Source organism: Danio rerio, chromosome 4 (genome assembly GCF_052040795.2).
Source record: "Danio rerio strain M-AB ecotype USA chromosome 4, GRCz13ab, whole genome shotgun sequence".
Taxonomy (NCBI): Eukaryota; Metazoa; Chordata; class Actinopteri; order Cypriniformes; family Danionidae; genus Danio; species Danio rerio.
Genome location: NC_141024.2, coordinates 66651955 through 66676474, shown reverse-complemented (window position 1 = coordinate 66676474; position 24520 = coordinate 66651955). Strand labels below are relative to the sequence as shown.

Genomic DNA, 24520 nt, shown 5'->3' with positions numbered 1-24520 from the left:
GACCAGTTTAAAATAAAACTAAGAGATTTGGACATGACTGACATTACAATCACTAACATTTTTAAAAATGCTCAGAAAGAAACTAAGGTATATGATTATCTGCTAAAATTCTTGAGGAGTACAGGATTGTTTTACAGGATTTAATCGGAAAGAATTATAATTTGGTTATTTAGTAAGTTTTATTTAGATTTTTATTATGAATATTGTTTATTATTATTTAATTACTATGTAAGGGTTTAAAATAGGTTTTTGGTTTGTGTTTTATCGATTAAAAAAAAAGAAGTTTTATTTATTTATTTTTATTTATTTATTTTTTAGAGAATAAGTAGTAATCCTTCCACTCATTGAAGTCTCACACTCCAACACAGTAGGTGGCGGTAATGCACCTCAAGCTGGTTTGCTACCCGCCATTAAACGAAGAAGAAGAAGAAGGAAGAAGATATATATATTAAGCTGGATTTTTCTGTAGGGTCGTGACGCAGTTGTGCTGAAATCTGTAATCAGAGTCGCTGTACAGTGAATTAAAGTTCTCCAATGAACATGTTTGCTCAATCTTAGCATTAAAACATCATTTACTGCGCCACTCGACGAGGATCGCTTGATTTTCGATCGTTTGTTCACGATCGCGTGCAAGTGCGACCAAGGCGTTCCCGAGTTAATATTTTACTGAACAGCGCCCCCTGGCCACAGTTTTCGGCACATCACCGCCCTTCATAAACGAAAGTGAAAGGGCTTCATTGTTGTGTCGCCATTTTAAACAGAGAGAATCCAGCATTTACAACGCAGAACAACTTTAAATCTTTAATGTCTTCACAAAACATGTAAGGTTATATATATATACATAATTTTATCATAATCAAATGAATAATGACTGTACGGTTTTTCTTTTGTTTACTCGTGTCAAACTTCGGATTTCGTTTCACAGCTGCTGATCTATTCCTGCTGAAATCAGCTCAATGATGAAGGCTGATCAATGACTGCACATCTGTGATTGTTTCTCAGTGTCTGCTATAGTTTCTACTGGACATCACACTCTACACATCCATCATGGAGGACACACACACTTCTGGAGATCAGGATTTGTCTACAGGACACAGGTATTAGACCAACACATTACATTTACACATTATTACATTTATTACTTCGATTGTAACAAAAAAGATACTTGATAGTTATTTGTGGGTAACTTTGTCTATGATAACGTAACGCAAGAGTTTTTGTACTAATATAAATTAAATGATATAAAATGCAGCGCTGAACTTTAATCTGAACTGTTTTAGATCATATAAGAGGAGGAGAGCAGAAGCAGAGCCCAGCTGTGTGTCTCTGAGGAGTGACGCGTCTAATGAGCACCCAAGAACTAATTTTAGGAGTGAACACACACCACCTGCTGTCCTCAGGTAGATCATCTCTATTAGATCTGCAACTAGTGATTATACTCATAATAAATGAGTCAAGTGATTTTTTTTCATTTATTTGAGATTAAAAGGTGAGATGTTGTATCTGAGCTCTGCAGGATAGTGCCTCTCCAGGGTTGAAGATCTCCTGCCATAAAGGGCTTTTCCTGCACACTTTCCCCTGCTGTTTCTGTGCTGTACTGATCAGCCATTCCTCTGATCTGAGTCTGTTTTCACTGAAGCGCAGTCATCATCATGTTGTGTTGGCCTCATAGATGCTGCTGATCAACACATTTGGTTTCTAGAATTGATATTTCTCGAGTTCTCCTGCTCATTCAGTCATGATAGATGATGGTAAATGAACTTGTCTTGCTGTCCTCAAAGTCTGGACTGGAGCTCTGCAGACAAACCCCCGATGAGTGACCTTCTGAAGACTGAGTGATGAGGAGGAGGATAAGGGGAGCTGCTGGAGGCGGGAATGACAGTCAGCTGACACAGTGCAGTTCATACTGCTGCTTATATAGTCATGTGATGATGATTGACACGCCTGCATGATTAAGCTCCTCCCACACCACTTTACATAAATAAACATGATCACTCCATAAACAATTTAAATAATAACCTTTTATATTAAATCTTGAATTTAAAATGCATTTAGCGGTTTTATATACACTATTATTTTTACGATGAGCTTATAAATTGTTATAAATTGTTATAAACTGTTACAAAACAAAGTCACACTTTATTTGTGCCTCAGATTCACTGTCAAAAATAAATAAGCACTAAATCTAAATGCATGTATATAAAATAAAGATGTCACTCTGTAAAAAGGTATTAATTTTAATTTAACAGCCGAAATGCAGAACAGACTTTGATTTTAACTTACACTGGGAAAAATGCTTTAGAAAAAGCCACAATTAAAAAAGCAAACCAGTTTAAAGCAGGAAAAATTTTTTTCATTATTAAAAAAACATAACAATGAAAACAAAACTTTCTTATATTATAATGAATTGAAATTATATGTTGTCGATATTTTTTTTCAGTTTTAATGCATTAATGCAGGCAATTTAAAGCTGGACCGACTGACGCAATAGACATGATGTATGTCGCGTTTGTTTCATTTATTATGCACACGAAAACTTACTTGTAAACCAAATATGTTGCCGGATTCTTTCATGGGCATGAGAGATAAAGTGCTTATGAAGTGCTTCGGCGGCCTCTGGTCATTAACCGATGCAGAGCCGACGTTTGATGAGCTGGAACAATAGAACACACGACCGAATGAACATGCGTATGTTTGGCTGACCATATATAGATGTTAGAATTAAAGGGGCCGACGTGTTGACCTTCAGCCGACATCGGCCCAATATATGTGAGCTGTCTGGGGATATTATATTTACTCTCTGTTAGTTGTGTTTTTAATCTGTCTGAATATTTAACACACACAGTCAGCAAGATTGTGTACAGTCATCATGAAAAGTATCATGAATTGCTGTTTAAACAGTGTTTTAATGATGAAATGTTGAGTAAATCTGCTGTGTTGACTCCAGTGTGTGCAGCGCTGAACTTTAATCTTCTCTGTTTTAGTTCAGTTCATCAGAAGAGAGCAGAAGCAGAGCCCAGCTGTGTGTCTATGAAGAGTGACTGGTCTATGGATCGAAAAATATATTTTAAGAGTGGAAACACAGGACCTGCTGTCAGGTAGATCATCTCTTTAATATCTGCAACTGATGAGTATTTTCATAATAAATGAATCAGGTAATTAGTGTTGTGGATCTGTTGGGTTTCAGATGTTAGATGTTGTATCTGAGCTCTGCAGGATAGTGCTTGAAGATCTCCGCTTTACACTTCAGGCCACAATTGATGGTGTTAACAAACCAATCAGCGCTTTATTAATAGTTAGTGAGGTAGAAGGAGGGTTTAGGTTTCAGGTAGGGTTAGGAATCCACAATAAGATCATACTGTATGACTACTAATGAGCAGTTCATATGTTCACATTCCACAGATAATGAGCCGGTAGTTAATAGTATGAATTGTGAGCTAAACTAAAGTGTTCCCGATCTCCTGCCATTAAGGGCTTTTCCTGCACACTTTCCCCTGCTGTTTCTGTGCTGTACTGATCAGCCATTCCTCTGATCTGAGTCTGTTTTCACTGAAGCGCAGTCATCATCATGTTGTGTTGGCCTCATAGATGCTGCTGATCAACACATTTGGTTTCTAGAATTGATATTTCTCGAGTTCTCCTGCTCATTCAGTCATGATAGATGATGGTAAATGAACTTGTCTTGCTGTCCTCAAAGTCTGGACTGGAGCTCTGCAGACAAACCCCCAATGAGTGACCTTCTGAAGACTGAGTGATGAGGAGGAGGATAAGGGGAGCTGCTGGAGGCGGGAATGACAGTCAGCTGACACAGTGCAGTTTATACTGCTGCTTATATAGTCATGTGATGATGATTGACACGCCTGCATGATTAAGCTCCTCCCACCCCTACACTGTCAGCTTCATTCCGTGATTCTGATGATGAGTTGATTCAGCCCTGATCTACTCTAATAGTGCTGAGTTTCTCTTATGTCTTTGTTCTAGAAGTGCTCATTGATCTGTGTTTGCTGATATTTATCTCTGTCTAATCTTTTAACTCATTTAACACATCCAGACAGTTTCTGTTCAGATATAAAGGAAATGAATGTATGAAGTGCTGCTTCAGGAGTTTATTTAAATAAAGAATGAGTAATATCTGCTGTGTTGAGTCCAGTGTGTGCAGCGCTGAACTTTAATCTCCTCTGTTTCAGCTCACAGAAGAGGAGGAGAGCAGAAGCAGAGCCCAGCTGTGTGTCTCTGAAGAGTGACCGGTCTATGGGTCACCCAGAAAACAATTTTAGGAGTGAACACACACCACCTGCTCTCAGGTGGACCATCTCTATTAGGTTTGCAACTAATGATTAATCCCATAATAAATGAGTCATGTGATTTTTTTTTCCATTTGAGATTAAAAGGTTAGATGTTGAATCTGAGCTCTGCATGTGGATCCTCACACACGTAATACACAATTATGCAGTGCGTTAACTTTAAATTAGCTCAAAGGGAATATAACAGAATTTAAATCGGCTTCAAAAGAATCAACTCTTTCGAACTGAACAAACAAATCATCCAGCGCTCGATTGAACAGACAGGGCTTATTTCTATTCGAAATAAAGTTAAAACACTTTAATATTTAAGCAGGGTAACAAGATCTAGGTGTAAGGTAATAGATTCCTAAGTATACACAGGCCACTTTCCTTTCAATACAAAAGAGACGTTATTGACTACAAACAACACTAACACACACACACACACACATTCATACCGGTTGCAGACAAGGAGTAGAAGTAAAAAAGAGTTCAGGAGAGATGTGATGTAAAACCTAACCAAGTGAACCAAATAATAAATTCAACCTATACTGTTTTTTAGACAGGGTTATCATTTAACATGATTAGCAGATCATACACCAGTTCAGCAATTGATCTGGAGATATATTTGCGTTCCTTAATGCTGTGGTGAAACCCCTCTGTGGAGCTGGATTCCCTCGTGAGTTCACTGGTGGTTGGTTTGCCGTTGAAGTGACATATCTGAGACTGCTGATGAAGTGAAGTCCCGTAGACTATGTTAGAGACTGCGAAAACTGTAGTCGTTGACTGGTTTCGCGATGCAACTTAACTAGACTCTCGACAGAAAGAAAAGAAAGAAGAGTAAACGGAAGATGGGGAGTTGAAGGCTAATCTCATCCCATCTTAATGTCGAGGTTCGGCTGGGATCAACCTACGTTAAAAGATCGATCAGTGAATTATCAGCTTATTTCAAGGAATCAGATTTTGAAGACTTGAATCACTTGACTTGACTCAATTGAGTCAGACTGAATCAGATTAAACGTTTCACACTTGATCTACCATTTGTGCAGCAAATGGAAGGCATTATATTTTACCAATTTTATTTATATTATTTCTGTGGCCAATAATAACTTAACATAGTATTTGGTTAACTTTTAGCAAGGTAACAAGGTCTACAGCTCGAGGCAATGACTGAGGGTGCTTTCACACCTGTGAATTGATTTATTTGTTCCAAAACAGGAATTAAAATAGTTAAAGTGTTGCTCTTTGCTCTTGGAGCAGTTCACTTTCACACTGCAAAGTTTCTAAACGGACCAAAAGAGCTAAAACAAGTCATGTGTGAGTAAACTCTCCTCACATTGGTTTCACGGTTTATTTAGCAGAGTCCGGCTCAGCTGTCAGGGAGGTGGTGGTTTGGTGGTGTTTGACAGGGTGCGCGCAATGTGTTTAAAGAACAAGTTATTGCGCGACGTATTTGAATCTCGGGAGGGAGACGGGCGATTACCGGGAGATATCACTTGTTTGTGGGCATCCGGTAGTCTATGTGCATTTGCGGGAGACTCCCGAAGCTTCCGGGAGACTTGGGATGTCTGGAATGACCTCCCGCCCTGCTCATAGTTCTCTCTTCATATAGCTGTATCGTCACCCTGGAATTATAAGGTTCTCTTTGCATTGTGAATGATTTTGAGATATTGAGCTTTAAAATTTTTGCATTCCATAGCAAACAGTATGTGTGTAACATTTGTTTTTGTTTTTAATAATAAGTCTTAAAATGTAAGTAACTTACAAAAAAACATCCCATAATGTAAAGAAGTTGTCATTAAATAAGAATATGTCGATAGCGCAATTTTAACAAAAATGTCAGCTAGAACCTTATAATTCTAAGGTGGCAGTATGCCCATGACAAATCCATTAAATACTGTAATATAGCCAGGCTTAGATCGTATCGCTTTCTCACTACAATCGATCCACTCCAGAGTTCGTTTCAATCAAGTCTAGACTATCTCATTCAGGGGATCTCGGAGTTATTGTTTTGGCTTAGATCCAAATGCGATTGCTGGATTAACATATGCCAAACGAACCACGCTAACTGGGCAAACGAGACCGGTTCCCAAACAAAAGTCTAGGTGTGAAAGCACCTTAAGAAGCACATAAACATGAACACAGTTCATACAAAATGAGAACAAAGATTTGAGCTACACTACCATGCATGAAACTAACTACGTAATAAGTAAACAACACACAAACGCACATACACACACACACACACACATTCACACGGAGGCAGTTCAGAGGATGTAAAATGAGTTGTTGACCATCCCAAATTATTTTCTAATACTTATTACTAAGTCTTAGAATAACACCTGAGAAACCACAAAAGCAGATATTCAGCTTAATTCTAACTGCTTAAGATCAATCTGCCCCAGACCAGCAAGAGACAATGTTTATTTGTTACTTGCGCTTTTGCTGAAGTCAAGAGTTTCCCTTGCCTGGCTGACCTCTGGGAAACACGGCGCTCCTGATTGATTGGTGACTCACTTCAGTAGCCGCATTTCCACTGTCGGGCCAGTGCGAGCCAGGGCTTTTATCGAGCCAGGCCGGGCCAATCGCCCTGGAGGTTGAGCAGTGAGGCCAAAATCATGTCACGTTTCCATTGTTGGGCTTGTAGCTTGCAGTGCGTCACGCAAACTTGTGAATTTTACCACATCATATAAAAACATCAACACTTGTTTGTGGAAACAGAACACATTTTGTATTTGCAGTTTTGCCCGATGCGTCTGTAAAGTGGCGCTGCAGGACTGATGAAAGACAAGAAAAGAAGGTCGTTTCTGCTTTTACGCACCCCAATAATGCTCTGTTTGCAGGATTTGACGCACCCCACATATCTGCTGTGTTGAGTCCAGTGTGTGCAGCGCTGAACTTTAATCTCCTCTGTTTCAGCTCACAGAAGAGGAGGAGAGCAGAAGCAGAGCCCAGCTGTGTGTCTCTGAAGAGTGACTGGTCTATGGATCACCCAAGAACTGATTTTAGGAGTGAACACACACCACCTGTTGTTGTCCTCAGGTAGATCATCCGCACACACACATGACTATACAGCAGCATTTATATGATCATGTGTTTTCTAGAAGAGATCAGACATTATTAGACTTTATTCTCTCAGTCCACTGAAGACATTCTCCTCAACACAAGAGACTTTTACACTCAGTGTCAGCTCATGCTCATTTGATCAACAGTAGAGGATTATTAGAGTGTTAGTTCAGCGCTGCTTTCACACAATCATCACTGTTAAAGCTCTGCAGAAATACAGACGAGTCAGTAGAGGAAGGACACTTGTGTTATGACATGAGTTCTGGACGTCAGATGTCTGAAGTGGAGGATGAAGATGAAGTGATGCAGTGTTTATATTCTGATACACACACAACTACTGGACAATGATGAGGAGTGGACATTACTGATTGATTACAGTGAGCGATAATAGACACATGATCGAACACTAAATGATCGAACACTAAATAATGATTTTTGATCAGCTCACAAATCTTCCATCAAGAAAAAAAATGCTAATAATGATGAATATTACAGAATATCTCCAATCAGAATGACCAGCTCTGACCAATCAGTATCAGTCTTGTAATAAAAGTTGATAATAACTTTAACTGGTAAGATCTAAGAGATCAACCTGCTCAGCTCTGTACAAAATATATAGCCACTGGCAAGAATATTCAACACTACTACTACTTATAAGTTATAACAGAGTGTTTAACAGGTGAAACGCACACCGAGAGAAACACACACACTGCTTTACTAGAGGATCTTTACACTCGCACTCATTGGTTCTTTGTGTTGTTGTTGTTCCTGCAGTGTGGATAGAGATGATCAGACTGGAGACCTGCAGCAGGATTCACTCCAACCAGAACATGATGAACTTCAGAGAGTCAAAGAGCAGCACAAAACTAGCATGAAGAACAAGTATGAGAGATTATTTGAGGGAATCAACCATGGAGAGACTCAAACCCTCCTGAACAGGATCTACACACAGCTCTACATCATAGAAGGAGAGAGTGAAGGAGTGAATGAAGAACATGAGGTTTTACAGATGGAGAAAAGAGCCAGAACAAAACCCTCACAACACACTCCAGTCTACTGCAATGACATCTTTAAAGCCTCAGCTGGAGCAGGACATGAGGAGAAGATCAAGAAGGAGAAAGCCCAGATCAAGACTGTTCTCACTAAAGGCATCGCTGGGATCGGGAAAACCGTCTCTGTGCAGAAGTTCATTCTGGACTGGGCCGAGGGAAAAGACCATCAGGATGTAGATTTCATGTTTGTGCTTCCATTTCGAGAGCTGAACTTGATCAGAGATCATCAGTACAGTCTTCACAGACTTCTGCTGGACTTTCATCCTGAACTTGAAGATCTGGAGCCCAAGATTTATGAGCAGTGTAGAGTTGTGTTCATCTTTGATGGTCTGGATGAAAGCAGAATCACGCTGAACTTTTCAGATGAGGAGAAAGTTTGTGCTGTGACTGAATCTTCATCAGTGGCTGTGTTGATGTGGAGCCTCCTGAAAGGAGATCTGCTTCCCTCTGCTCTCATCTGGATCACCTCCAGACCAGCAGCAGCCCATCAGATCCCCTCTAGATACATCAAGCGTCTGACAGAGATTCAGGGATTCACTGAGCCTCAGAAGGAGGAATATTTCAGGAAGAGAATCAGCGACGAGCATCAAGCCAGCAGAATCATCTCCCACATCAGAAGAGCAAGAAGCCTCCAGATCATGTGCCACATACCCGTCTTCTGCTGGATCTCCTCCACTGTGCTTCAGAAGCTCCTGGAAGAAGATGTGAGTGCAGAAATCCCTCAAACTCTGACTGAGATGTACATCCACTTCCTGCTGATTCAGATCAACATGAGGAAGCAGAAGTATGAAGAGAGAGATCCAGAGAAGCTCCTGCAGTCCAACAGAGAAGTGATCCTCAAACTTGCTGAAGTGGCTTTCAGACAGCTGATGAAGGGCAATGTGATGTTCTATGAGGAGGACCTGATTGAGAGCGGCATAGACGTCACTGACGCCTCGGTGTATTCTGGGATCTGCACTGAGATCTTCAAGGAGGAATCTGTGATTCATCAGAGGAAAGTCTACAGCTTCATCCATCTCAGCTTTCAGGAGTTTCTGGCTGCTTTCTTTGTGTTTTACTGCCATTTAACAGAGAAGAGAGAACCGCTGAGGGTGATTTATGACAGTGAATATTCATATAATCAATATCTACAGTCCAGCTCTGAGAAGTCTCTGTATGTTCTGCTCAGATCAGCAGTAGATAAAGCTGTAGAGAGTAGTAATGGTCATCTGGATCTGTTCCTGCGGTTCCTGCTGGGCGTCTCACTGGAGTCCAATCAGAGACTCTTCCAGGATCTGCTGACACACACAGAGGAGAGCTCAGAGAACATCAGGGAAATCTCACAGTACATTAAAGACGAGATCAAGGAAGATGAACATCTCTCAGCTGAAAGATCCATCAATCTGTTCCTCTGTCTGCTGGAGGTGAAAGATCAGACTCTGGCCAGAGAGATTCAGGAGTTTGTGAAATCAGACAAACACTCAGAGAAGAGACTCTCTCCTGCTCACTGCTCAACAATCTCCTACATGATTGAGATGTCAGAGGAGCCGCTGGATGAGTTAGACTCTAATAAATTCAACACATCAGATGAGGGAAGACGGAGACTGACAGCAGCTGTGAGAAACTGCAGAAGAGCTCTGTGAGTATTCATTGATTGATCACAGAAGACACACATCAGTCTGCACTGAAGACTCAGATCAGTTTAGTGAATCACTGCCCTGCTTTAACAGAAAATCTTTAACTGGCCATATCGTCCCCCTGTGAGATCGCTGATACACCATGTTACTGCATGGGGACGCGGCGGCAGTGTTCTGTTTCCTTATTTGCTCATTTATTTCATCATTTCTAAACGTATTGAACAAACTTTTCTTGACTTTTTACTCACACAAACAACATTTGTACTTATTTAATAATCTACTTCATTTACTTTACAGTTTATCCTGGAAAATAACTCAAATCCCTGTAAATCCCTGTGCTCCTCCAGCTGAATAGGACATTTGTTAATGTGTATTTGCTCAAATCTAACACAGTGTTGCTCTTGGATAATTGTGTTTGTTTTCTGATCAGAGAAATAGTGTAATTTTAGACACAGTATTGCCGTCTCGCCGCAGACATGCCTCTAATATTACATTTACTGTAGGCCTAAACACTAAACTTTACACTGAGCTCAGTAAAATGCTCTCTGATTGGTTATTAATAATCTGTTTAATAATTCAGTACAGTCATATGAATGGGGAAATACAGGTTTAGTTTAATGTAGATTCAATCAATAAAAAAAAAAAAGATATTTCTAAATGAATTAAACAGGCTTGTTCTGAGGCATGAGGGTGGTATGAGGGCCCAATGTCCACAGGTGGGGGTTGCAGCACAACACCATGGTACAACACCATGAGGTAGCCTGACTGCCATTAGGTACTGAGATGAGATCCTCAGACCCTTGTGAGACCATATACTGGTGTGGTTGACCCTGGATTCCTCCTAATGCAAGACAATGCTGGACCTCATGTGTCTGGAGTGTGTCAGTAATTCCTGCAGTTCACTACAGCTTTGAGTGTGACTCCAAATCCAGTCCTCCATGGGTTAATACATTTGATTTCCAGTGATCATGTCTGTGTGATTTAGTTGTCAGCACATTCAACTGTGTAAAGAGCAAAGTATTTAATAAGAATATTTCAGTCATTCAGATCTAGGATGTGTTATTTTAGTGTTCCCTTTATTGTTTGAGCAGTATATATATATAGTTTATTTCCAGTGTTGCTTTTATCACTGTAGACTGAACTCATGAACACTCAACACTGCTCATTTCTCACTGCTGATTTTGTTGCTCTTTGTCCTCTACACAGACTACAGGGCTGTGAACTCACTGTTCAGTGCTGTGAGAGTTTGTCTTCAGCTCTACAATCCTCAAACTGTGTGCTGAGAGAGCTGGACCTGAGTAACAATGACCTGCAGAATTCAGGAGTGAAGCTTCTCTCTGATGGACTGAAGAGTCAACACTGTAAACTGGACACACTGAGGTAAATGATTCTCCACTCTACAACATTAAAAGTGTTTTGATTGAGATGGAAATGTCCAGATATATTTAAGAGCATTAGTGGAGAAACTGCAAAATGCTGCTTCTCAAATGAAAGTTGCTCTTTTTCTTAATCAGTTCAGGAAATCAGTGTATTTTAATGATAATTTTAATTAATTACCTCTAAATCTTTATTTATATTTTATATTTTAATGATTATATTTATAGTTTATCTGTGAATTGGTTTATTGGAAAGATATATTTAGGAATTTGTCAGATGTTTTGGTCATTCTGACAAAAAAAAAAAAATAAATTAAACGAGAAGCAATGTGGATGAGGTCTGAGGAGGTTTCTGGACCCGGCAGCTGGTTTGACAGGCTCTGCTCATTTGCATTTTGCAGGTTCATAAATATATAAAGTCTCGTGGTCCTCTTATCTAAACTAAAATTTTGCATTTATTTACATTAAACATGTTCAGGAATATATTAGATGACATTTAATATTCAGTTTTATTAAATAACAATAGTCAATAATTCTAATTGACACAAACTCCAATAGTTTTGTCATATTATTAACCTCATAGTTTGATTTTACATCAGATGAATGACTGAAATCACACTGTTAATGTAATCTGTGTTCTTCTTTCTTAGATTGGTCATGTGTAATCTCACTGTTCAGTGCTGTGAGAGTTTGTCTTCACCTCTACAATCCTCAAACTGTGTGCTGAGAGAGCTGGACCTGAGTAACAATGACCTGCAGGATTCAGGAGTGAAGAAGCTCTCTGATGGACTGAAGAGTCAACACTGTAAACTGGAGACACTGAGGTCTGAGTTCAAACACCTGATTGATTGATTGATTGATTGATTGATTGATTGATTGATTGATTGATTGATTGATTTTTTTTGTTTTGTTTTGTTACATCAGACAGATCACATTAACAGTGTGGTTTTTAGTAATGTGTGTTCTTCTTTCTCAGATTGGTCATGTGTAATCTCACTGTTCAGTGCTGTGAGAGTTTGTCTTCAGCTCTACAATCCTCAAACTGTGTGCTGAGAGAGCTGGACCTGAGTAACAATGACCTGCAGGATTCAGGAGTGAAGCTTCTCTCTGATGGACTGAAGAGTCAACACTGTAAACTGGACACACTGAGGTAAATGATTCTCCACTCTACAATAACTACAGTCAGACAGTTTCATATTAGAGCTCTTCATGCTTGAACATGTTAACCCTGGGTGATACTAAACCCCAGATTACAGGAATTCTGGTTTATCAGTAATTGTGTTTCACACTGCTCATACTATACCTGTAGTTAACCCTCAGGGGTCTGAGGTGATTTTGGGACCCCTGAGATGTTTTGACATGCCCTGACATCTGTTTTGTAGAAATAAATATTATGTGTGGTTAGTAGGTTTTAGAGAAACAAATGTAGCTGAAATAAGATCCATAAACCAGACTGAATGTGCCTGAACAAGAGTTTAGAGTAAGCAGTCTTGTAGACTAGAATATTTACTGCACAATTATGTGAAATTATTCTGTTCTCTCATTCAGAGAAAACATTACAATGATCTACATTTTGTTAAGTGTGTTTTGGGTGATCTCAGCTGTATGTGTGAGTGACAATGCTCATGAATAATTCACACCTGAGAGACAACAGACACTCCCCCACTCACCCATCAAGGGCAGTGTACAGCAATGTCCATCTGCAGAAGCTAGCCCAAACTCAATGCTTGTTGTGTTACTGCTGTGTGACCATGTAAACACTCTGGGTGAACAATATACAGTGCTCAGCATATATAAGTACACCCCTCACTAATCTCTCTTTTACATTCATAGTTTAATAGGAAGCTCTACAGTATTATATTTGTGCATATACAATAGATTAGCCAAATCTGGAGCTCATCTAACAAAATAACTCATGATAACAGTCCAAAAACTACTACAGACAAATGTATGTGTTATAGAAAAATATTAAATACAAAATTAAACAGAGGAAAAATTAAGAGAAGCAAAACAATGGAAAATTTAGCTGGAATTTTTGGATTTTGCAATATTCTTTTTTTGCAGTATTTAGCTTAAGTTTAATTGTATTATCTTTCTATTTCTGAATATGTTTGGTGACTAAAATATGATGTTCATAAATAAATCTGTTAAATAAATGTGTTCTGTTTAAATGCAGCAGAATACACTGCCTATATTGACTGAGAAATGGAGGAAAGTCTTGGTTTTCAGAATGGGCTGTCCTCCATTATGCTGAGCGCTGTATGTCTCCTACCACTGCTATGCTGATGACACCCAGCTATACCTCTCTTTTCATCCTGATGATCCCTCGGTTCCAGCTCGTATCTCAGCCTGCCTGTTGGATATTTCACACTGGATGAAAGATCATCATCTTCAGCTGAACCTCGCAAAAACGGAAATGCTTGTAGTTTCTGCCAACCCGACTCTACACCATAACTTTTCAATCCAGATGGATGGGGCAACCATTACTGCATCCAAAATGGTGAAAAGCCTTGGAGTAACGATTGATGACCAACTAAACTTCTCTGACCACATTTCTAGAACTGCTCGATCGTGCAGATTTGCACTCTATAACATCAGAAAGATCCGACCCTTCTTATCTGAACATGCAGCTCAACTCCTTGTTCAAGCTCTTGTTCTCTCCAAACTGGATTACTGCAACTCTCTACTAGCTGGGCTTCCAGCTAACTCTATCAAGCCTCTTCAACTGCTCCAGAATGCAGCAGCACGAGTGGTCTTCAATGAACCTAAACGAGCACATGTCACTCCACTGCTAGTCCGTTTGCACTGGCTGCCAGTTGCTGCTCGCATCAAATTCAAAACTCTGATGTTTGCCTACAAAGTGACTTCTGGCCTAGCACCTTCTTATCTGCACTCACTTCTGCAGATCTATGTGCCCTCCAGAAACTTGCGTTCTGTGAATGAACGTCGCCTCGTGGTTCCATCCCAAAGAGGGAAAAAATCACTTTCGCGAACGCTCACGCTCAATCTGCCCAGTTGGTGGAATGAACTCCCTAACTGCATCAGAACAGCAGAGTCACTCGCTATTTTCAAGAAACGACTAAAAACTCAACTATTTAGTCTCCACTTCACTTCCTAAGCTGCAATTGCCTCTTTGAATATCACACTAATTGTACAAAAAAAAAAAAAAAACTACTAACACTTCCCTTCTTAGACTTTACAGACCTGAAACTTGCCTTTAGTACTTATTCATTGTTGCTCTTGGTTGTGTAAATTGCTTCCTTGTCCTCATTTGTAAGTCGCTTTGGATAAAAGCGTCTGCTAAATGACTAAATGTAAATGTAAATGTAAATGTATGTGACTTATACAGCCGCACATATAACATATATTTGAAATGGTGTAAAACGTGTTCGCCAAACTCTCTTGTGCATTAATCCAGCATTTAATAATCATTTCTGAATGAGTCTGAGACACTGAAGTAGAGGAATGACAAACGCTTTAAACACAAGAATAAATCAGATTTAAACATGAAAAACAATTACTGTAAATCTAAATCATATTTGAAGAGCTTTAATATAGATTTCACTAATAGTTGCAGTCTCAGTTCACTGTTTGAAAACTTTACCAGGTTGTGTCTGTCTGTGGGTGTCGACATTCAACATTTCTGTGTGAAAGTGAAGCGCAGCGAGAACACAAATAAACATTATAGCAGTGTTAATCCTGTTTCAGAGCAGAACAGTGGATCTGGAGGTGTGAAAGCAGCAGAGTTAAACGCTAAAGTCAAGCTGTTTTGTGTCCTTCTGAAGGTTTGAGCTGCTCTCATATTTGTGCAGTTTCAGTTTCTTGAAAACAAATAAAAGTCTCATGATAAGTGTGTGAAATAATCCTGATTACTCGCTCATCTAAAGCAATATCTGCTAAAGGCTGAATGTGAAGGAGAGTCAGCAGTCATGAATATTGATCAGCTGTTCCTGACAGAATAAAAGTCCCCTAATGGAGCATCAGTGTGAATGTGACTGTGGGTCAGGTGATGAACACATGAAGAGAGCGGCTTTGTGTTTGTCTGAGCTCATTTTGTTTTAGTCCACAACAGAATCACAATATAAATGATGAAATCAGCTCATTTTCTGTTGTGTTTTATACATGACTTTAAGATGATCTTCTGAGCTCAAGTGTGTCTTCTTCCTCCTCACAGCAGACTTTACAGCTTGATGTGGTGTATTATGAACAATGTCTTTGCTCTGTACACTTCTACAGATGATGTTGAGTCCTTGTTGAGTGTGTGTGTGTGTGTGTTTGCTGATGCGAGGGCTGGATCAATAAGGAGAGCTGATCAGGATGTGTGTGTTCATCACTGCTGTTGACATGAGCAGAAACAGCAGTCAGCATCTTCACAACACAAAGAGATGTGTGATTGTCCAACTGTGTGATGTGGACTATTGCTGTGTTTGTAGATTGTCTGGCTGTATGGTGACAGAGGAAGGCTGTGGTTTTCTGTCTTCAGCTCTGACTTCAAACCCCTCACACCTGAGAGAGCTGGATCTGAGCTACAATCATCCAGGAGATTCAGGAGTCAAGCTGCTCTCTGAACAACTGGAGGATCCAAACTACACACTGGACAAACTCAAGTATGTGGAGCAGCACTGATGTCGTAGCGCTGAATGCTCTTAACTCTTTCCTGACAGACACTTTCATTTATTTGTTTTTGTGAGTTTTACTTAATTGTGACAGCCCTCTGAATAATCTTTAGGCAGGAATATCTGACCATATTATATATTTAATTAAAGAATCACCCTGCTTTCAGACAACAAACAGGTTTAATCTATTTTCTCAATCATCTGTTTGTGTTTTATACACACTTAACTGCAGGAAGAATTCATGACAAATGTACATTTATTACAAAAAACTGAAAATATACTTTTCTTAAAGGTTAAAAACATTTAAATATCTGCATTTACAAGATATATAGTATATAACACACACACACACACACACACGCACACACACGCACACACACACACACAGCACTAGTGTTTGTCTTTGAGCTCCACAGTGAATCAGATTTGTCATCACAGTTGTGAATGTGTAAATGAGTGATTTCAGCAAGTCTCATATCACTAATCACACACTCTCAGCTCAGAATGATGGAGTTCTGAGTCTGTTTGGAGATGATGAAGAGGCATTTGACAGAAGATGAAGATCTCCATCATATTTCAAGCCATTTAACACTGAATTCTGCTTTATTATTGTGCTGCGCTTTTGTCAATTGATCATTGAATGAATCCTTCAGTCTTTATATCTGTCTGTTTCTGTGTTTCCATTCTGTTTTCTGTTTCCACATCTGATCTAAAAGCTCTGTGTGTCATTCAGAAGCTGATTTGACAGCTCCACACACACTCATGTTGTTTTACTGCAGTTATTAATGCACTGAGATCAGCCAATCACAATCCAGCATTCAGCACACACTCCACATGTCTTATAGTGTGTGTTTGAGTGTGTGTTAAGCTGATGTTTGTCTACTGACTGAATGTGAATCTGTGTGTGTTTACAGTCTGGATCATGGAAGAGAGACGAGGATTACAGCAGGACTACACAAATGTAGGACTACACACACACACACACACACTCTCTCAAACACACACATGCATGCACACACTCACACAATCAGACAAACACGCACACTCCCTTCTGTCTCTCACTCTCACACGCACACATTCACACACAATCAGACATACACACTCACTCTCACACACACCCTCTCTCTCTCTCTCTCTCTCACACGCACACACACACACACACACACACCCTTTCTCTCTCACATGCACAGGCTCACACACAATCAGACATATACACACACTCGCACACAAGCATGGCCCTCTCTCACACACAGACACACTTCCTCTCTCTCTCACGCTCACACACACACAGCAGTGAACACATGCACACACACACACCCTCTCTCTCTCTCTCTCTCTCTCACACACACACACACACACACACACACCCTTCTCTCTCTCTCTCTCTCTCTCTCTCTCTCACACACACACACACACACACACACACACACACACACACACACACACAGCAGTGAACACATGCACACACACACACACACACACACCCTCTCTCTCTCTCTCTCTCTCACACACACACACACACACACACACACTCTCCCCCTTCTCTCTCTCTCTCTCTCTCTCTCTCTCACACACACACACACACACACACACACACAACACACACAACACACATGCCTGCATGCACGCACACATACTCGCACACATACTCACACACACACACACACACACAGCTGTGGAACACAAGAACAAATGTGTGTGTTCTTGTGTTCAGATGTCTGTTTCCTCACTCTGGATCCAAACACAGCAAACACTGAACTCATTCTGTCTGAGGAGAACAGAGAGGTGAAGAGTGTGAGAGAGAATCAGCCGTATCCTGATCATCCAGACAGATTTGATGATCGTCCTCAGGTGTTGTGCAGAGAGAGTGTGTGTGGACGCTGTTACTGGGAGATTGACTGGAGTGGAGATGCTGTGGATATATCAGTGTCATATAAGAGCATCAGGAGGAAGGGAAGAGGTGCTGAGTGTATGTTTGGATGTAATGCTCAGTCCTGGAGTTTGTTCTGCTATTCCTCCAGTTTCTCATTCAGACACAATGACACAGACACTGATCTCCCAGTGGAGCCGCTCAGCAGGAGAATAGGAGTGTTTGTGGATCACAGTGCAGGAACTCTGATCTTCTACAACATCTATAGAGACACAATGAGCCTCATCCACTCAGTCCAGACCACATTCACTGAGCCGCTCTGCCCTGGGTTTATAGTTTATTCTGGATCATCAGTGAAACTGAGCTGAAGACTGACGAGAGATTTACCCAGAATCCTCTGCAGGAGCAGTCAGCAGTGTGTGTGTGTGTGTGACATAGAAAGAGAGAGATTGAGTGTGTGTGTGTGACAGAAAGAGTGTGTGTGTGCATGTTTACTGCTATGCGTGCGTGCGTGTGTGTGTGTGTGTGTGTGAGAGAGAGAGAGCGAGCATGTGTGTGTGTGTGATAGAGAGACAGCGTGTGTGTGTTTGTGTCTATGTGTGCGTGCATATGTGTTTGTGTGTTCATCTGTGTTTGTGTAAAAAAATTACTGTGTGTGCGTGCATGCATGCATGTGTTCACTGTGTGTGTGTGTGTGTGTGTGTGTGTGTGTGTGTGTGTGTGTGTGCGTGTGCATGTTCACTGCTGTGTGTGTGTGTGTGTGCGCGCATGTTCTCTGCTTTGTGTGTGTGTGTGACAGAGAAAGAGTGTGTGTGTGTGTGTGTGTTTTGACATAGAAAGAGAGTGTGTTTGAGTGTGTGAGACATAGAAAGAGAGAGATTGAGTGTGTGTGTGTGTGCGTGCTCATGTTCACTGCTGTTTACGTGTGTGTGTGTGTGTTGTGTTGTTGAATTCAATAATCATCAGACTTTAATCAGGTACTTAACTGTTTTATTAACAACTCTCAACTTAGTGCTTCCATGTCTGATCTCTAACTCTCGTCCTTCAAGTCTCGCTCTTCTCGCGATATCACTATACTACATCCCTCCCATCTTTAGTATTAAAGAACTTTAAATAACCCCAAAACACAAATTATCTTCACAAACTTAAACATCTTATCATGTTACTGTTACTCAACCTCTTTTAAGTGTAAACTAAATAAACAATCAGAAAACGGGGCCTATGTAAACATCTACATAATCATGTCCTTGAAACGAGCAGGTTTCTTAACCACTCTACCGCTACGAGTAGTCACAGGCTTGTTAGTAGTCTCTGGTACTGTAACTGAGGAAATCTGTGACTGCTCTGAAACATCTGACTTCAAAAATGTCTCTTGAGCTCCTTTATCACTCCAGTTTTCAGCAGAATCTGGCATGCTGATCTCCAATGGAACAGGTACATGGCGCAAGTGTTTCACATTTCTCACGATCCTGGATCCATCTTCTACATTGACAATTTCAAACGAACTGTCTGACGTATGCTTGAGCAATACATAGCGAGTGTCTCTATTTCGAGTCTAGCTTTCCATCTTCCATACTTGCAACATATACTATCCCAACTTAAAGTTGTGTTCTTTAACTCGATTTGTCATGTCTGCATACTGTTTCATTTTTTCTTTGTAGAGTTTATGATGACTTTCGTTGTCTTTTGTATCTCGACTTTCGGTGAGGAGGCTAGGTAACTTTGTGCGAACATCTCGTCCGAACATCAGATTGGCTGGTGTCTCACCTGATGCTCTGTGTGGTGTTGAGCGATAAGCAAGTAGAATCTTCGATAATTCTTCTCTCCATTTTCTTTCTTCACTTTTAGCAGCTTTGAAGGCTTTCTTCAGATAGCGATGGAATCTTTCAATTTTACCATTACTTTTAGGATAGTACGGTGAAGCTTTGATGTGCTTAACTCCACTAGTTTTCAGGAATGCTTCGAAGACTTTCCCCACAAATTGCTTGCCGTTATCCGTCACAACCTCCAAGGGATACCCAAATCGTGCAAAGATTTTCATCATTTCCTTGGTAACAGTCTCCGAAGTTATGTCATTTATGACTACTGCTTCAGGGTATGATGTGTAGTAGTCTATAACAGTGAGTAAATACACATTCTCGATAGGACCCACCAAATCAACACCTAACTTTGTCCAGGGCCTAGGTGGAAGTTCTAATGGGTGCAGCGGTTGATCTTCGTACAAGGGTTGATTCAGTACACACGCATTACAATTTCTGATCATTCTTTCTGCGTCCATGTCCATGTTAGGCCAATAAAATTTGCTTCTTAAAAATTGCTTTGTGCGAACAATACCCTGATGTGTCTCATGTGCTATTTTCAGAGCTTGTTGAATATGTGCAGAGGGCAGAACTATTCTATTTCCTCTTAGCAAAAGGCCATCATAAGCTGATAGCTCGTCTGCGCACTGCTTGTATGGCTGTAAGGTTTTATGTAGACTAGCAGGCCACTTTCCTGTCTCCACTATGGAAAGCAGTTGTGTCAACGTAGTGTCTGTCACTGTAGCACTTTTTAGTTCCTCCAGAGATAATGCTTGAACATCCATCATATTTACAGCAAGCACTCTGTCCATATACTCATCCACATAACTGTTGTCTTCCATCTCTGGTAACGGAAGTCTGGAAAGTGAGTCTGCAACATTGGCTTTACCTGCAATGTGTTCAATCTTATAGTCGAATGGACACAGTCTCAGTCCGAGTCTTTGTATTCTTGGAGGTAAAAGCTTTGATTTTTTGGATTAAGCATATAAATGAGAGGTCGGTGATCTGTCTGAAGGGTAAATGTGCCACCCCATAAATATGCTCTAAAGTGTTCGACTGCCCATACACATCCTAGGGCTTCGCATTCTATCTGAGAGTAACGCCGTTCTGTAGGTGTCAGTGAGCGGCTTGCATATGCTACCGGTTTCTTTGTTCCATCTGCTTGGGTCTGAAGCAAAACTGCACCCAGTCCAACTGGACTCGCATCACTTATCACAAATGTTTGTGCATTTATGTTAAAGTATGCCAGGCACGGTTCACTAACCAATTCCTTTTTTAGGCCTTTAAATGCATGTTCTGCTTCAGATGACCACTGCCACTCTTGTCCTTGTCTTGTGAGTTTTCTGAGAGGCTCTGACAAATTTGCATAATTAGGCACAAACTTCATCAAAAATCCACAAGTGCCTAAAAACGAACGTAACTGTGCTACATTTCTGGGTCTTGGAGCATTACCGATTGCTTCTACTTTTTTGGCATCTGGCTTTATTCCATCAGCTGAGACGACATGACCCAAAATCTCAATCTGTTTGAGTCCAAAGAAACACTTTTCCTTATTCAGTGTAAGTCCTTTCTCTTGAAGTCTTTGAAAAACTTTTCTCAGTCTTTGTTCCAACTCCTTTTCAGTTTCCGCAAACACTACCATGTCATCCATGTAGCACACCACACCTGGCATCCCACATAACATAGAATCCATGGCTTTCTGGTATGCTTCAGGAGCACTACACAATCCAAACGGTACCTTCTTAAAACGGTAGCATCCTCTGTGTGTGATGAATGTGGTCATTTGTCTGGATTCAGGTGCTAGATCGACTTGCCAAAAGCCTTTACGGGCATCCAGTTTAGCAAACACTTTTGCTCCCTGCATTGCTTGCAGTATATTATCTATTGTTGGTACTGGGTGTCTTTCTCGTACCACTGCTTTGTTCACTTCTCTTAGGTCAACACAAAGTCTCACTTCTTTAGTGTCCTTTTTTGGAATGAAAAGAATGTTGGAGACCCATTCAGATCCTTCATGCACTTCCTCTATTATTTCATCTTCCAGCATTTTATCTAGCTCCTGATTCACAGCCTCTATCATTAAATAAGGCACTCTTCGTAAAGCTTGAGCTACAGGTTTAACCTTTTCATTCACTGATATTTTATGGCTGTAACCTGTGATTTGCCCCAGTCCTTTAAACAAAGACTGATATTCATTCTCCAGTTTCAAATATCTTTCAGATAAATTTTCAACTGGCCTGACCTGATCAGCAGAATTTAGAATCTTTAAATCAAAACAGGACTGTCTTCCCAGAAGTGGCTCTACGTTTCCTTTTATTACAAAAATGTCATCTTTTATGCCATTACAATTCCATTCTAGCTGGGCTTCAAAAAATCCAACACAGTGAAGGGGGTGTGTTTGTGCATATGCATAGAATTTTCTCTTTGTTTGTTTCAGCTCAACTTGTGCAAACAGTTTTTGATAGAGTTCTTCCCCAATGAAGTTTCTTCCACTTCCTGTATCTATAATCATCTTCAATTTTTGTCCATTAACTTTAATGGTCTCTTTTCCTTCTGAATCAACTGAATACACAAAGTCATCAGAATCAGAACTGTCCTTTACTGCTCTTACGGGTTTGTCTTTATGGTCCAGCTTATCTTTAGATTTATTTCTGTGACTTTTGTCCTCTTTTGAATTGTTTTTCTTTCTGCAAACTCGTGCATAATGACCCGTTTTTTTGCAGTACAGGCAGGTTGCAGATTTTGCACCACAGTCATCTGCTTTATGTGTTGTCAATCCACATCTGTAACACTTTAGTAATTATGATAGACTACCTGTCAAAAAGTTTGATTGATTGTAGCCCCGCCCCTAAGGCGGGACTTCCGGTCTAAGCCCCGCCCCTTTTATATAAACTTTATAGTTCCGGTAATTAGATTTTTATCGGTTTTATATAAAATAATAATTCCGGTAATTAGATTCTTATCGGTTTAATATAAAATAATAATTCCGGTAATTAGATTCTTATCGGTTTAATATAAAATAATAATTCCGGTAATTAGATTTTTATCAAACAGAAATAAAATTATTATTATAATAATAGTATCGGTAATTAAATTACTGTTATTAGAACCATTATTTTATATTTTTAATTATTGGTGTAAATTATATTATTATATTACATTAAATTATATTATACTATATTAAGTTATATAAAATTTATATTTTATTAAATAATATTATGTATTGGAGTAAATTATATCATATTAAGTTATATTAAATCATTATTTTATTAACTTATAATTATATAATATTATTATATTATATTATTATAATTATATTTATATTAAATTTAATTATATTATATATCATTTTTATTATATTATATTATATTATATTATACTATATTATATTATAATTAATAAACTATTAACATAAACATTTCTTTATCTTCATACCGATGTTTCCTCTGTGTGTCAGTCTGGGCCTGAGCGTGTGAGTGATGATAAGGAAAACTTTGGATAACATCCCGTCACATGCTTGTGAAAGATAGATTTATATCAGATGTAGAATATGTATATCTGATTGTATGTGGTGGTTGCCACTAAATACTATATGTTGTTAGGTGATTAGAAAGTGTGCTGATATCTATATATCCACATGCAGTAAATTGTATGCATATGTGTGTGTGTGTGTGTGTGTGTGTGTGTGTGTGTGTGTGTGTGTGTGTGTGTGTGTGTGTGTGTGTGTGTGTGTATATACGTGTGCGCGCGCTCGAGCAAACTTGGGTGCGGCTTTGTATGTTTGAATACATGACACAGTATTTACTAAATATGTTCATTAATAGGTTATGTTGTTTTTTTACATTATTACTTTAATACATATTTAAAGACACACAAACTTTTTAATGTATCTTTGTCTGACTATTACATTTAAATATGTTTACAATATTTCTTGTCGGCTTAGTCCCTTTATTAATCCGCGGTCGCCACGGCGGAATGAGCCGCCAACTTATCCAGCAAGTTTTTACGCAGCGGATCACCTTCCAGTCGCAACCCATCTCTGGGAAAATGGTTACAATATTAATCCAGTAAATAACAAATCTTAATCTTTATTGACAATAAATTGTCACACCTTTTAAAACAACGTTATCTAAAATGTAATATTCTAAAATGTTGAAAAACACAGATGTAAATTCAAGTTGTCTTTATAATTAATGAAAACTTTTATTATGAAAAACAATTTAAAATGAAAGTTTTTACTTTGACTAACATGTTTTCAATTTATTTACTTGCATGTCCTGTAATTTATGACACACACTGTAATACAGTTAATCCAAAGCCTAATCCAAACTGTTTTTAATTCATTGCAAATACTTGATCATATAAAGAGAAATATGTATATTATTCAGAATAATGGAATAACACTGATATTTATTTTAAGAAGAAAAATTGGCTCTCAGTTTATCTAAAAACAGTACAGCTTGAGCCCTTAGTTAAATCTACTTAATGTTTTATAGTAAAATTTTCTAGTTTAACTACTGAATCCACCATTTACATGTTCATACAATAGTGTCAAATCTAGTAAGTTTACAAATTTGTCAAAATTAGTCAAGTTTACAAGTAGTTCTTGAAAGTAGACTGATTACTTTTTTATAGGGTAAATGATGCTTTTCTTTTACCAATAGATTTAATCAAGATTATTGTCACTACACACAATTTGTCGGGAGTGTATATGCTTCTTTAAACAATGTTTTTTATTGGCAAACACATTTTCAAATTTTCAAACTGAAATCTAGCTAAATGTTTTTCACTCTGAATATAAAAACATTATCTAAATAAAACATTATCTAATATAAAAGTGATCAT

At 39.2% G+C, this 24520-nt stretch overlaps 1 protein-coding gene and 1 long non-coding RNA gene across 8 annotated transcripts; one reads left to right on the top strand and one right to left on the bottom strand.

The window, feature by feature from the left end:
• Positions 1–351: 351 nt before the first annotated feature.
• On the top strand, positions 352–23798 carry LOC100536192 (protein NLRC3-like). Of its 7 annotated transcripts, NM_001444349.1 has the most exons (12): positions 352–821; positions 926–1097; positions 1281–1400; positions 2985–3098; positions 4188–4304; positions 8124–10019; positions 11224–11397; positions 12044–12217; positions 12370–12543; positions 15827–16000; positions 16924–16970; positions 17724–21212. In NM_001444349.1, the coding sequence occupies exons 2-12, from the start codon at positions 1048–1050 to the stop codon at positions 18245–18247; spliced, it is 3564 nt and encodes a 1187-aa protein (NP_001431278.1). In that variant the 5' UTR covers positions 352–821; positions 926–1047; the 3' UTR covers positions 18248–21212. The 7 variants fall into 7 exon arrangements, with proteins under 7 accessions (NP_001431278.1, XP_087101798.2, XP_087101805.1 ...); XM_087245672.2 differs by lacking the exons at positions 16924–16970; positions 17724–21212 and adding an exon at positions 7203–7325 and having other exon boundaries at positions 4188–4322; positions 15827–16668; XM_087245679.1 differs by lacking the exons at positions 15827–16000; positions 16924–16970; positions 17724–21212 and adding exons at positions 7203–7325; positions 13570–15243 and having other exon boundaries at positions 1003–1097.
• On the bottom strand, positions 12317–16728 carry LOC148682345 (uncharacterized). The gene is made up of 2 exons (XR_015943024.1): positions 14735–16728; positions 12317–13661 (listed from the first exon to the last, which is right to left on the bottom strand). It is a non-coding gene; the product is annotated as an uncharacterized LOC148682345 (long non-coding RNA).
• Positions 23799–24520: the final 722 nt, after the last annotated feature.

What these genes read in the sequence shown, in the direction of transcription:
- LOC100536192 (NM_001444349.1), top strand. Translation starts at nt 1,048, where the DNA reads ATGGAGGACACACACACTTCTGGAGATCAGGATTTGTCTACAGGACAC. An exon ending in AGAAACTGCAGAAGAGCTCT is followed by an intron (nt 10,020 to 11,223) that starts GTGAGTATTCAT and finishes TCCTCTACACAG; the next exon opens with ACTACAGGGCTGTGAACTCA. An exon ending in TGTAAACTGGAGACACTGAG is followed by an intron (nt 12,218 to 12,369) that starts GTCTGAGTTCAA and finishes CTTCTTTCTCAG; the next exon opens with ATTGGTCATGTGTAATCTCA.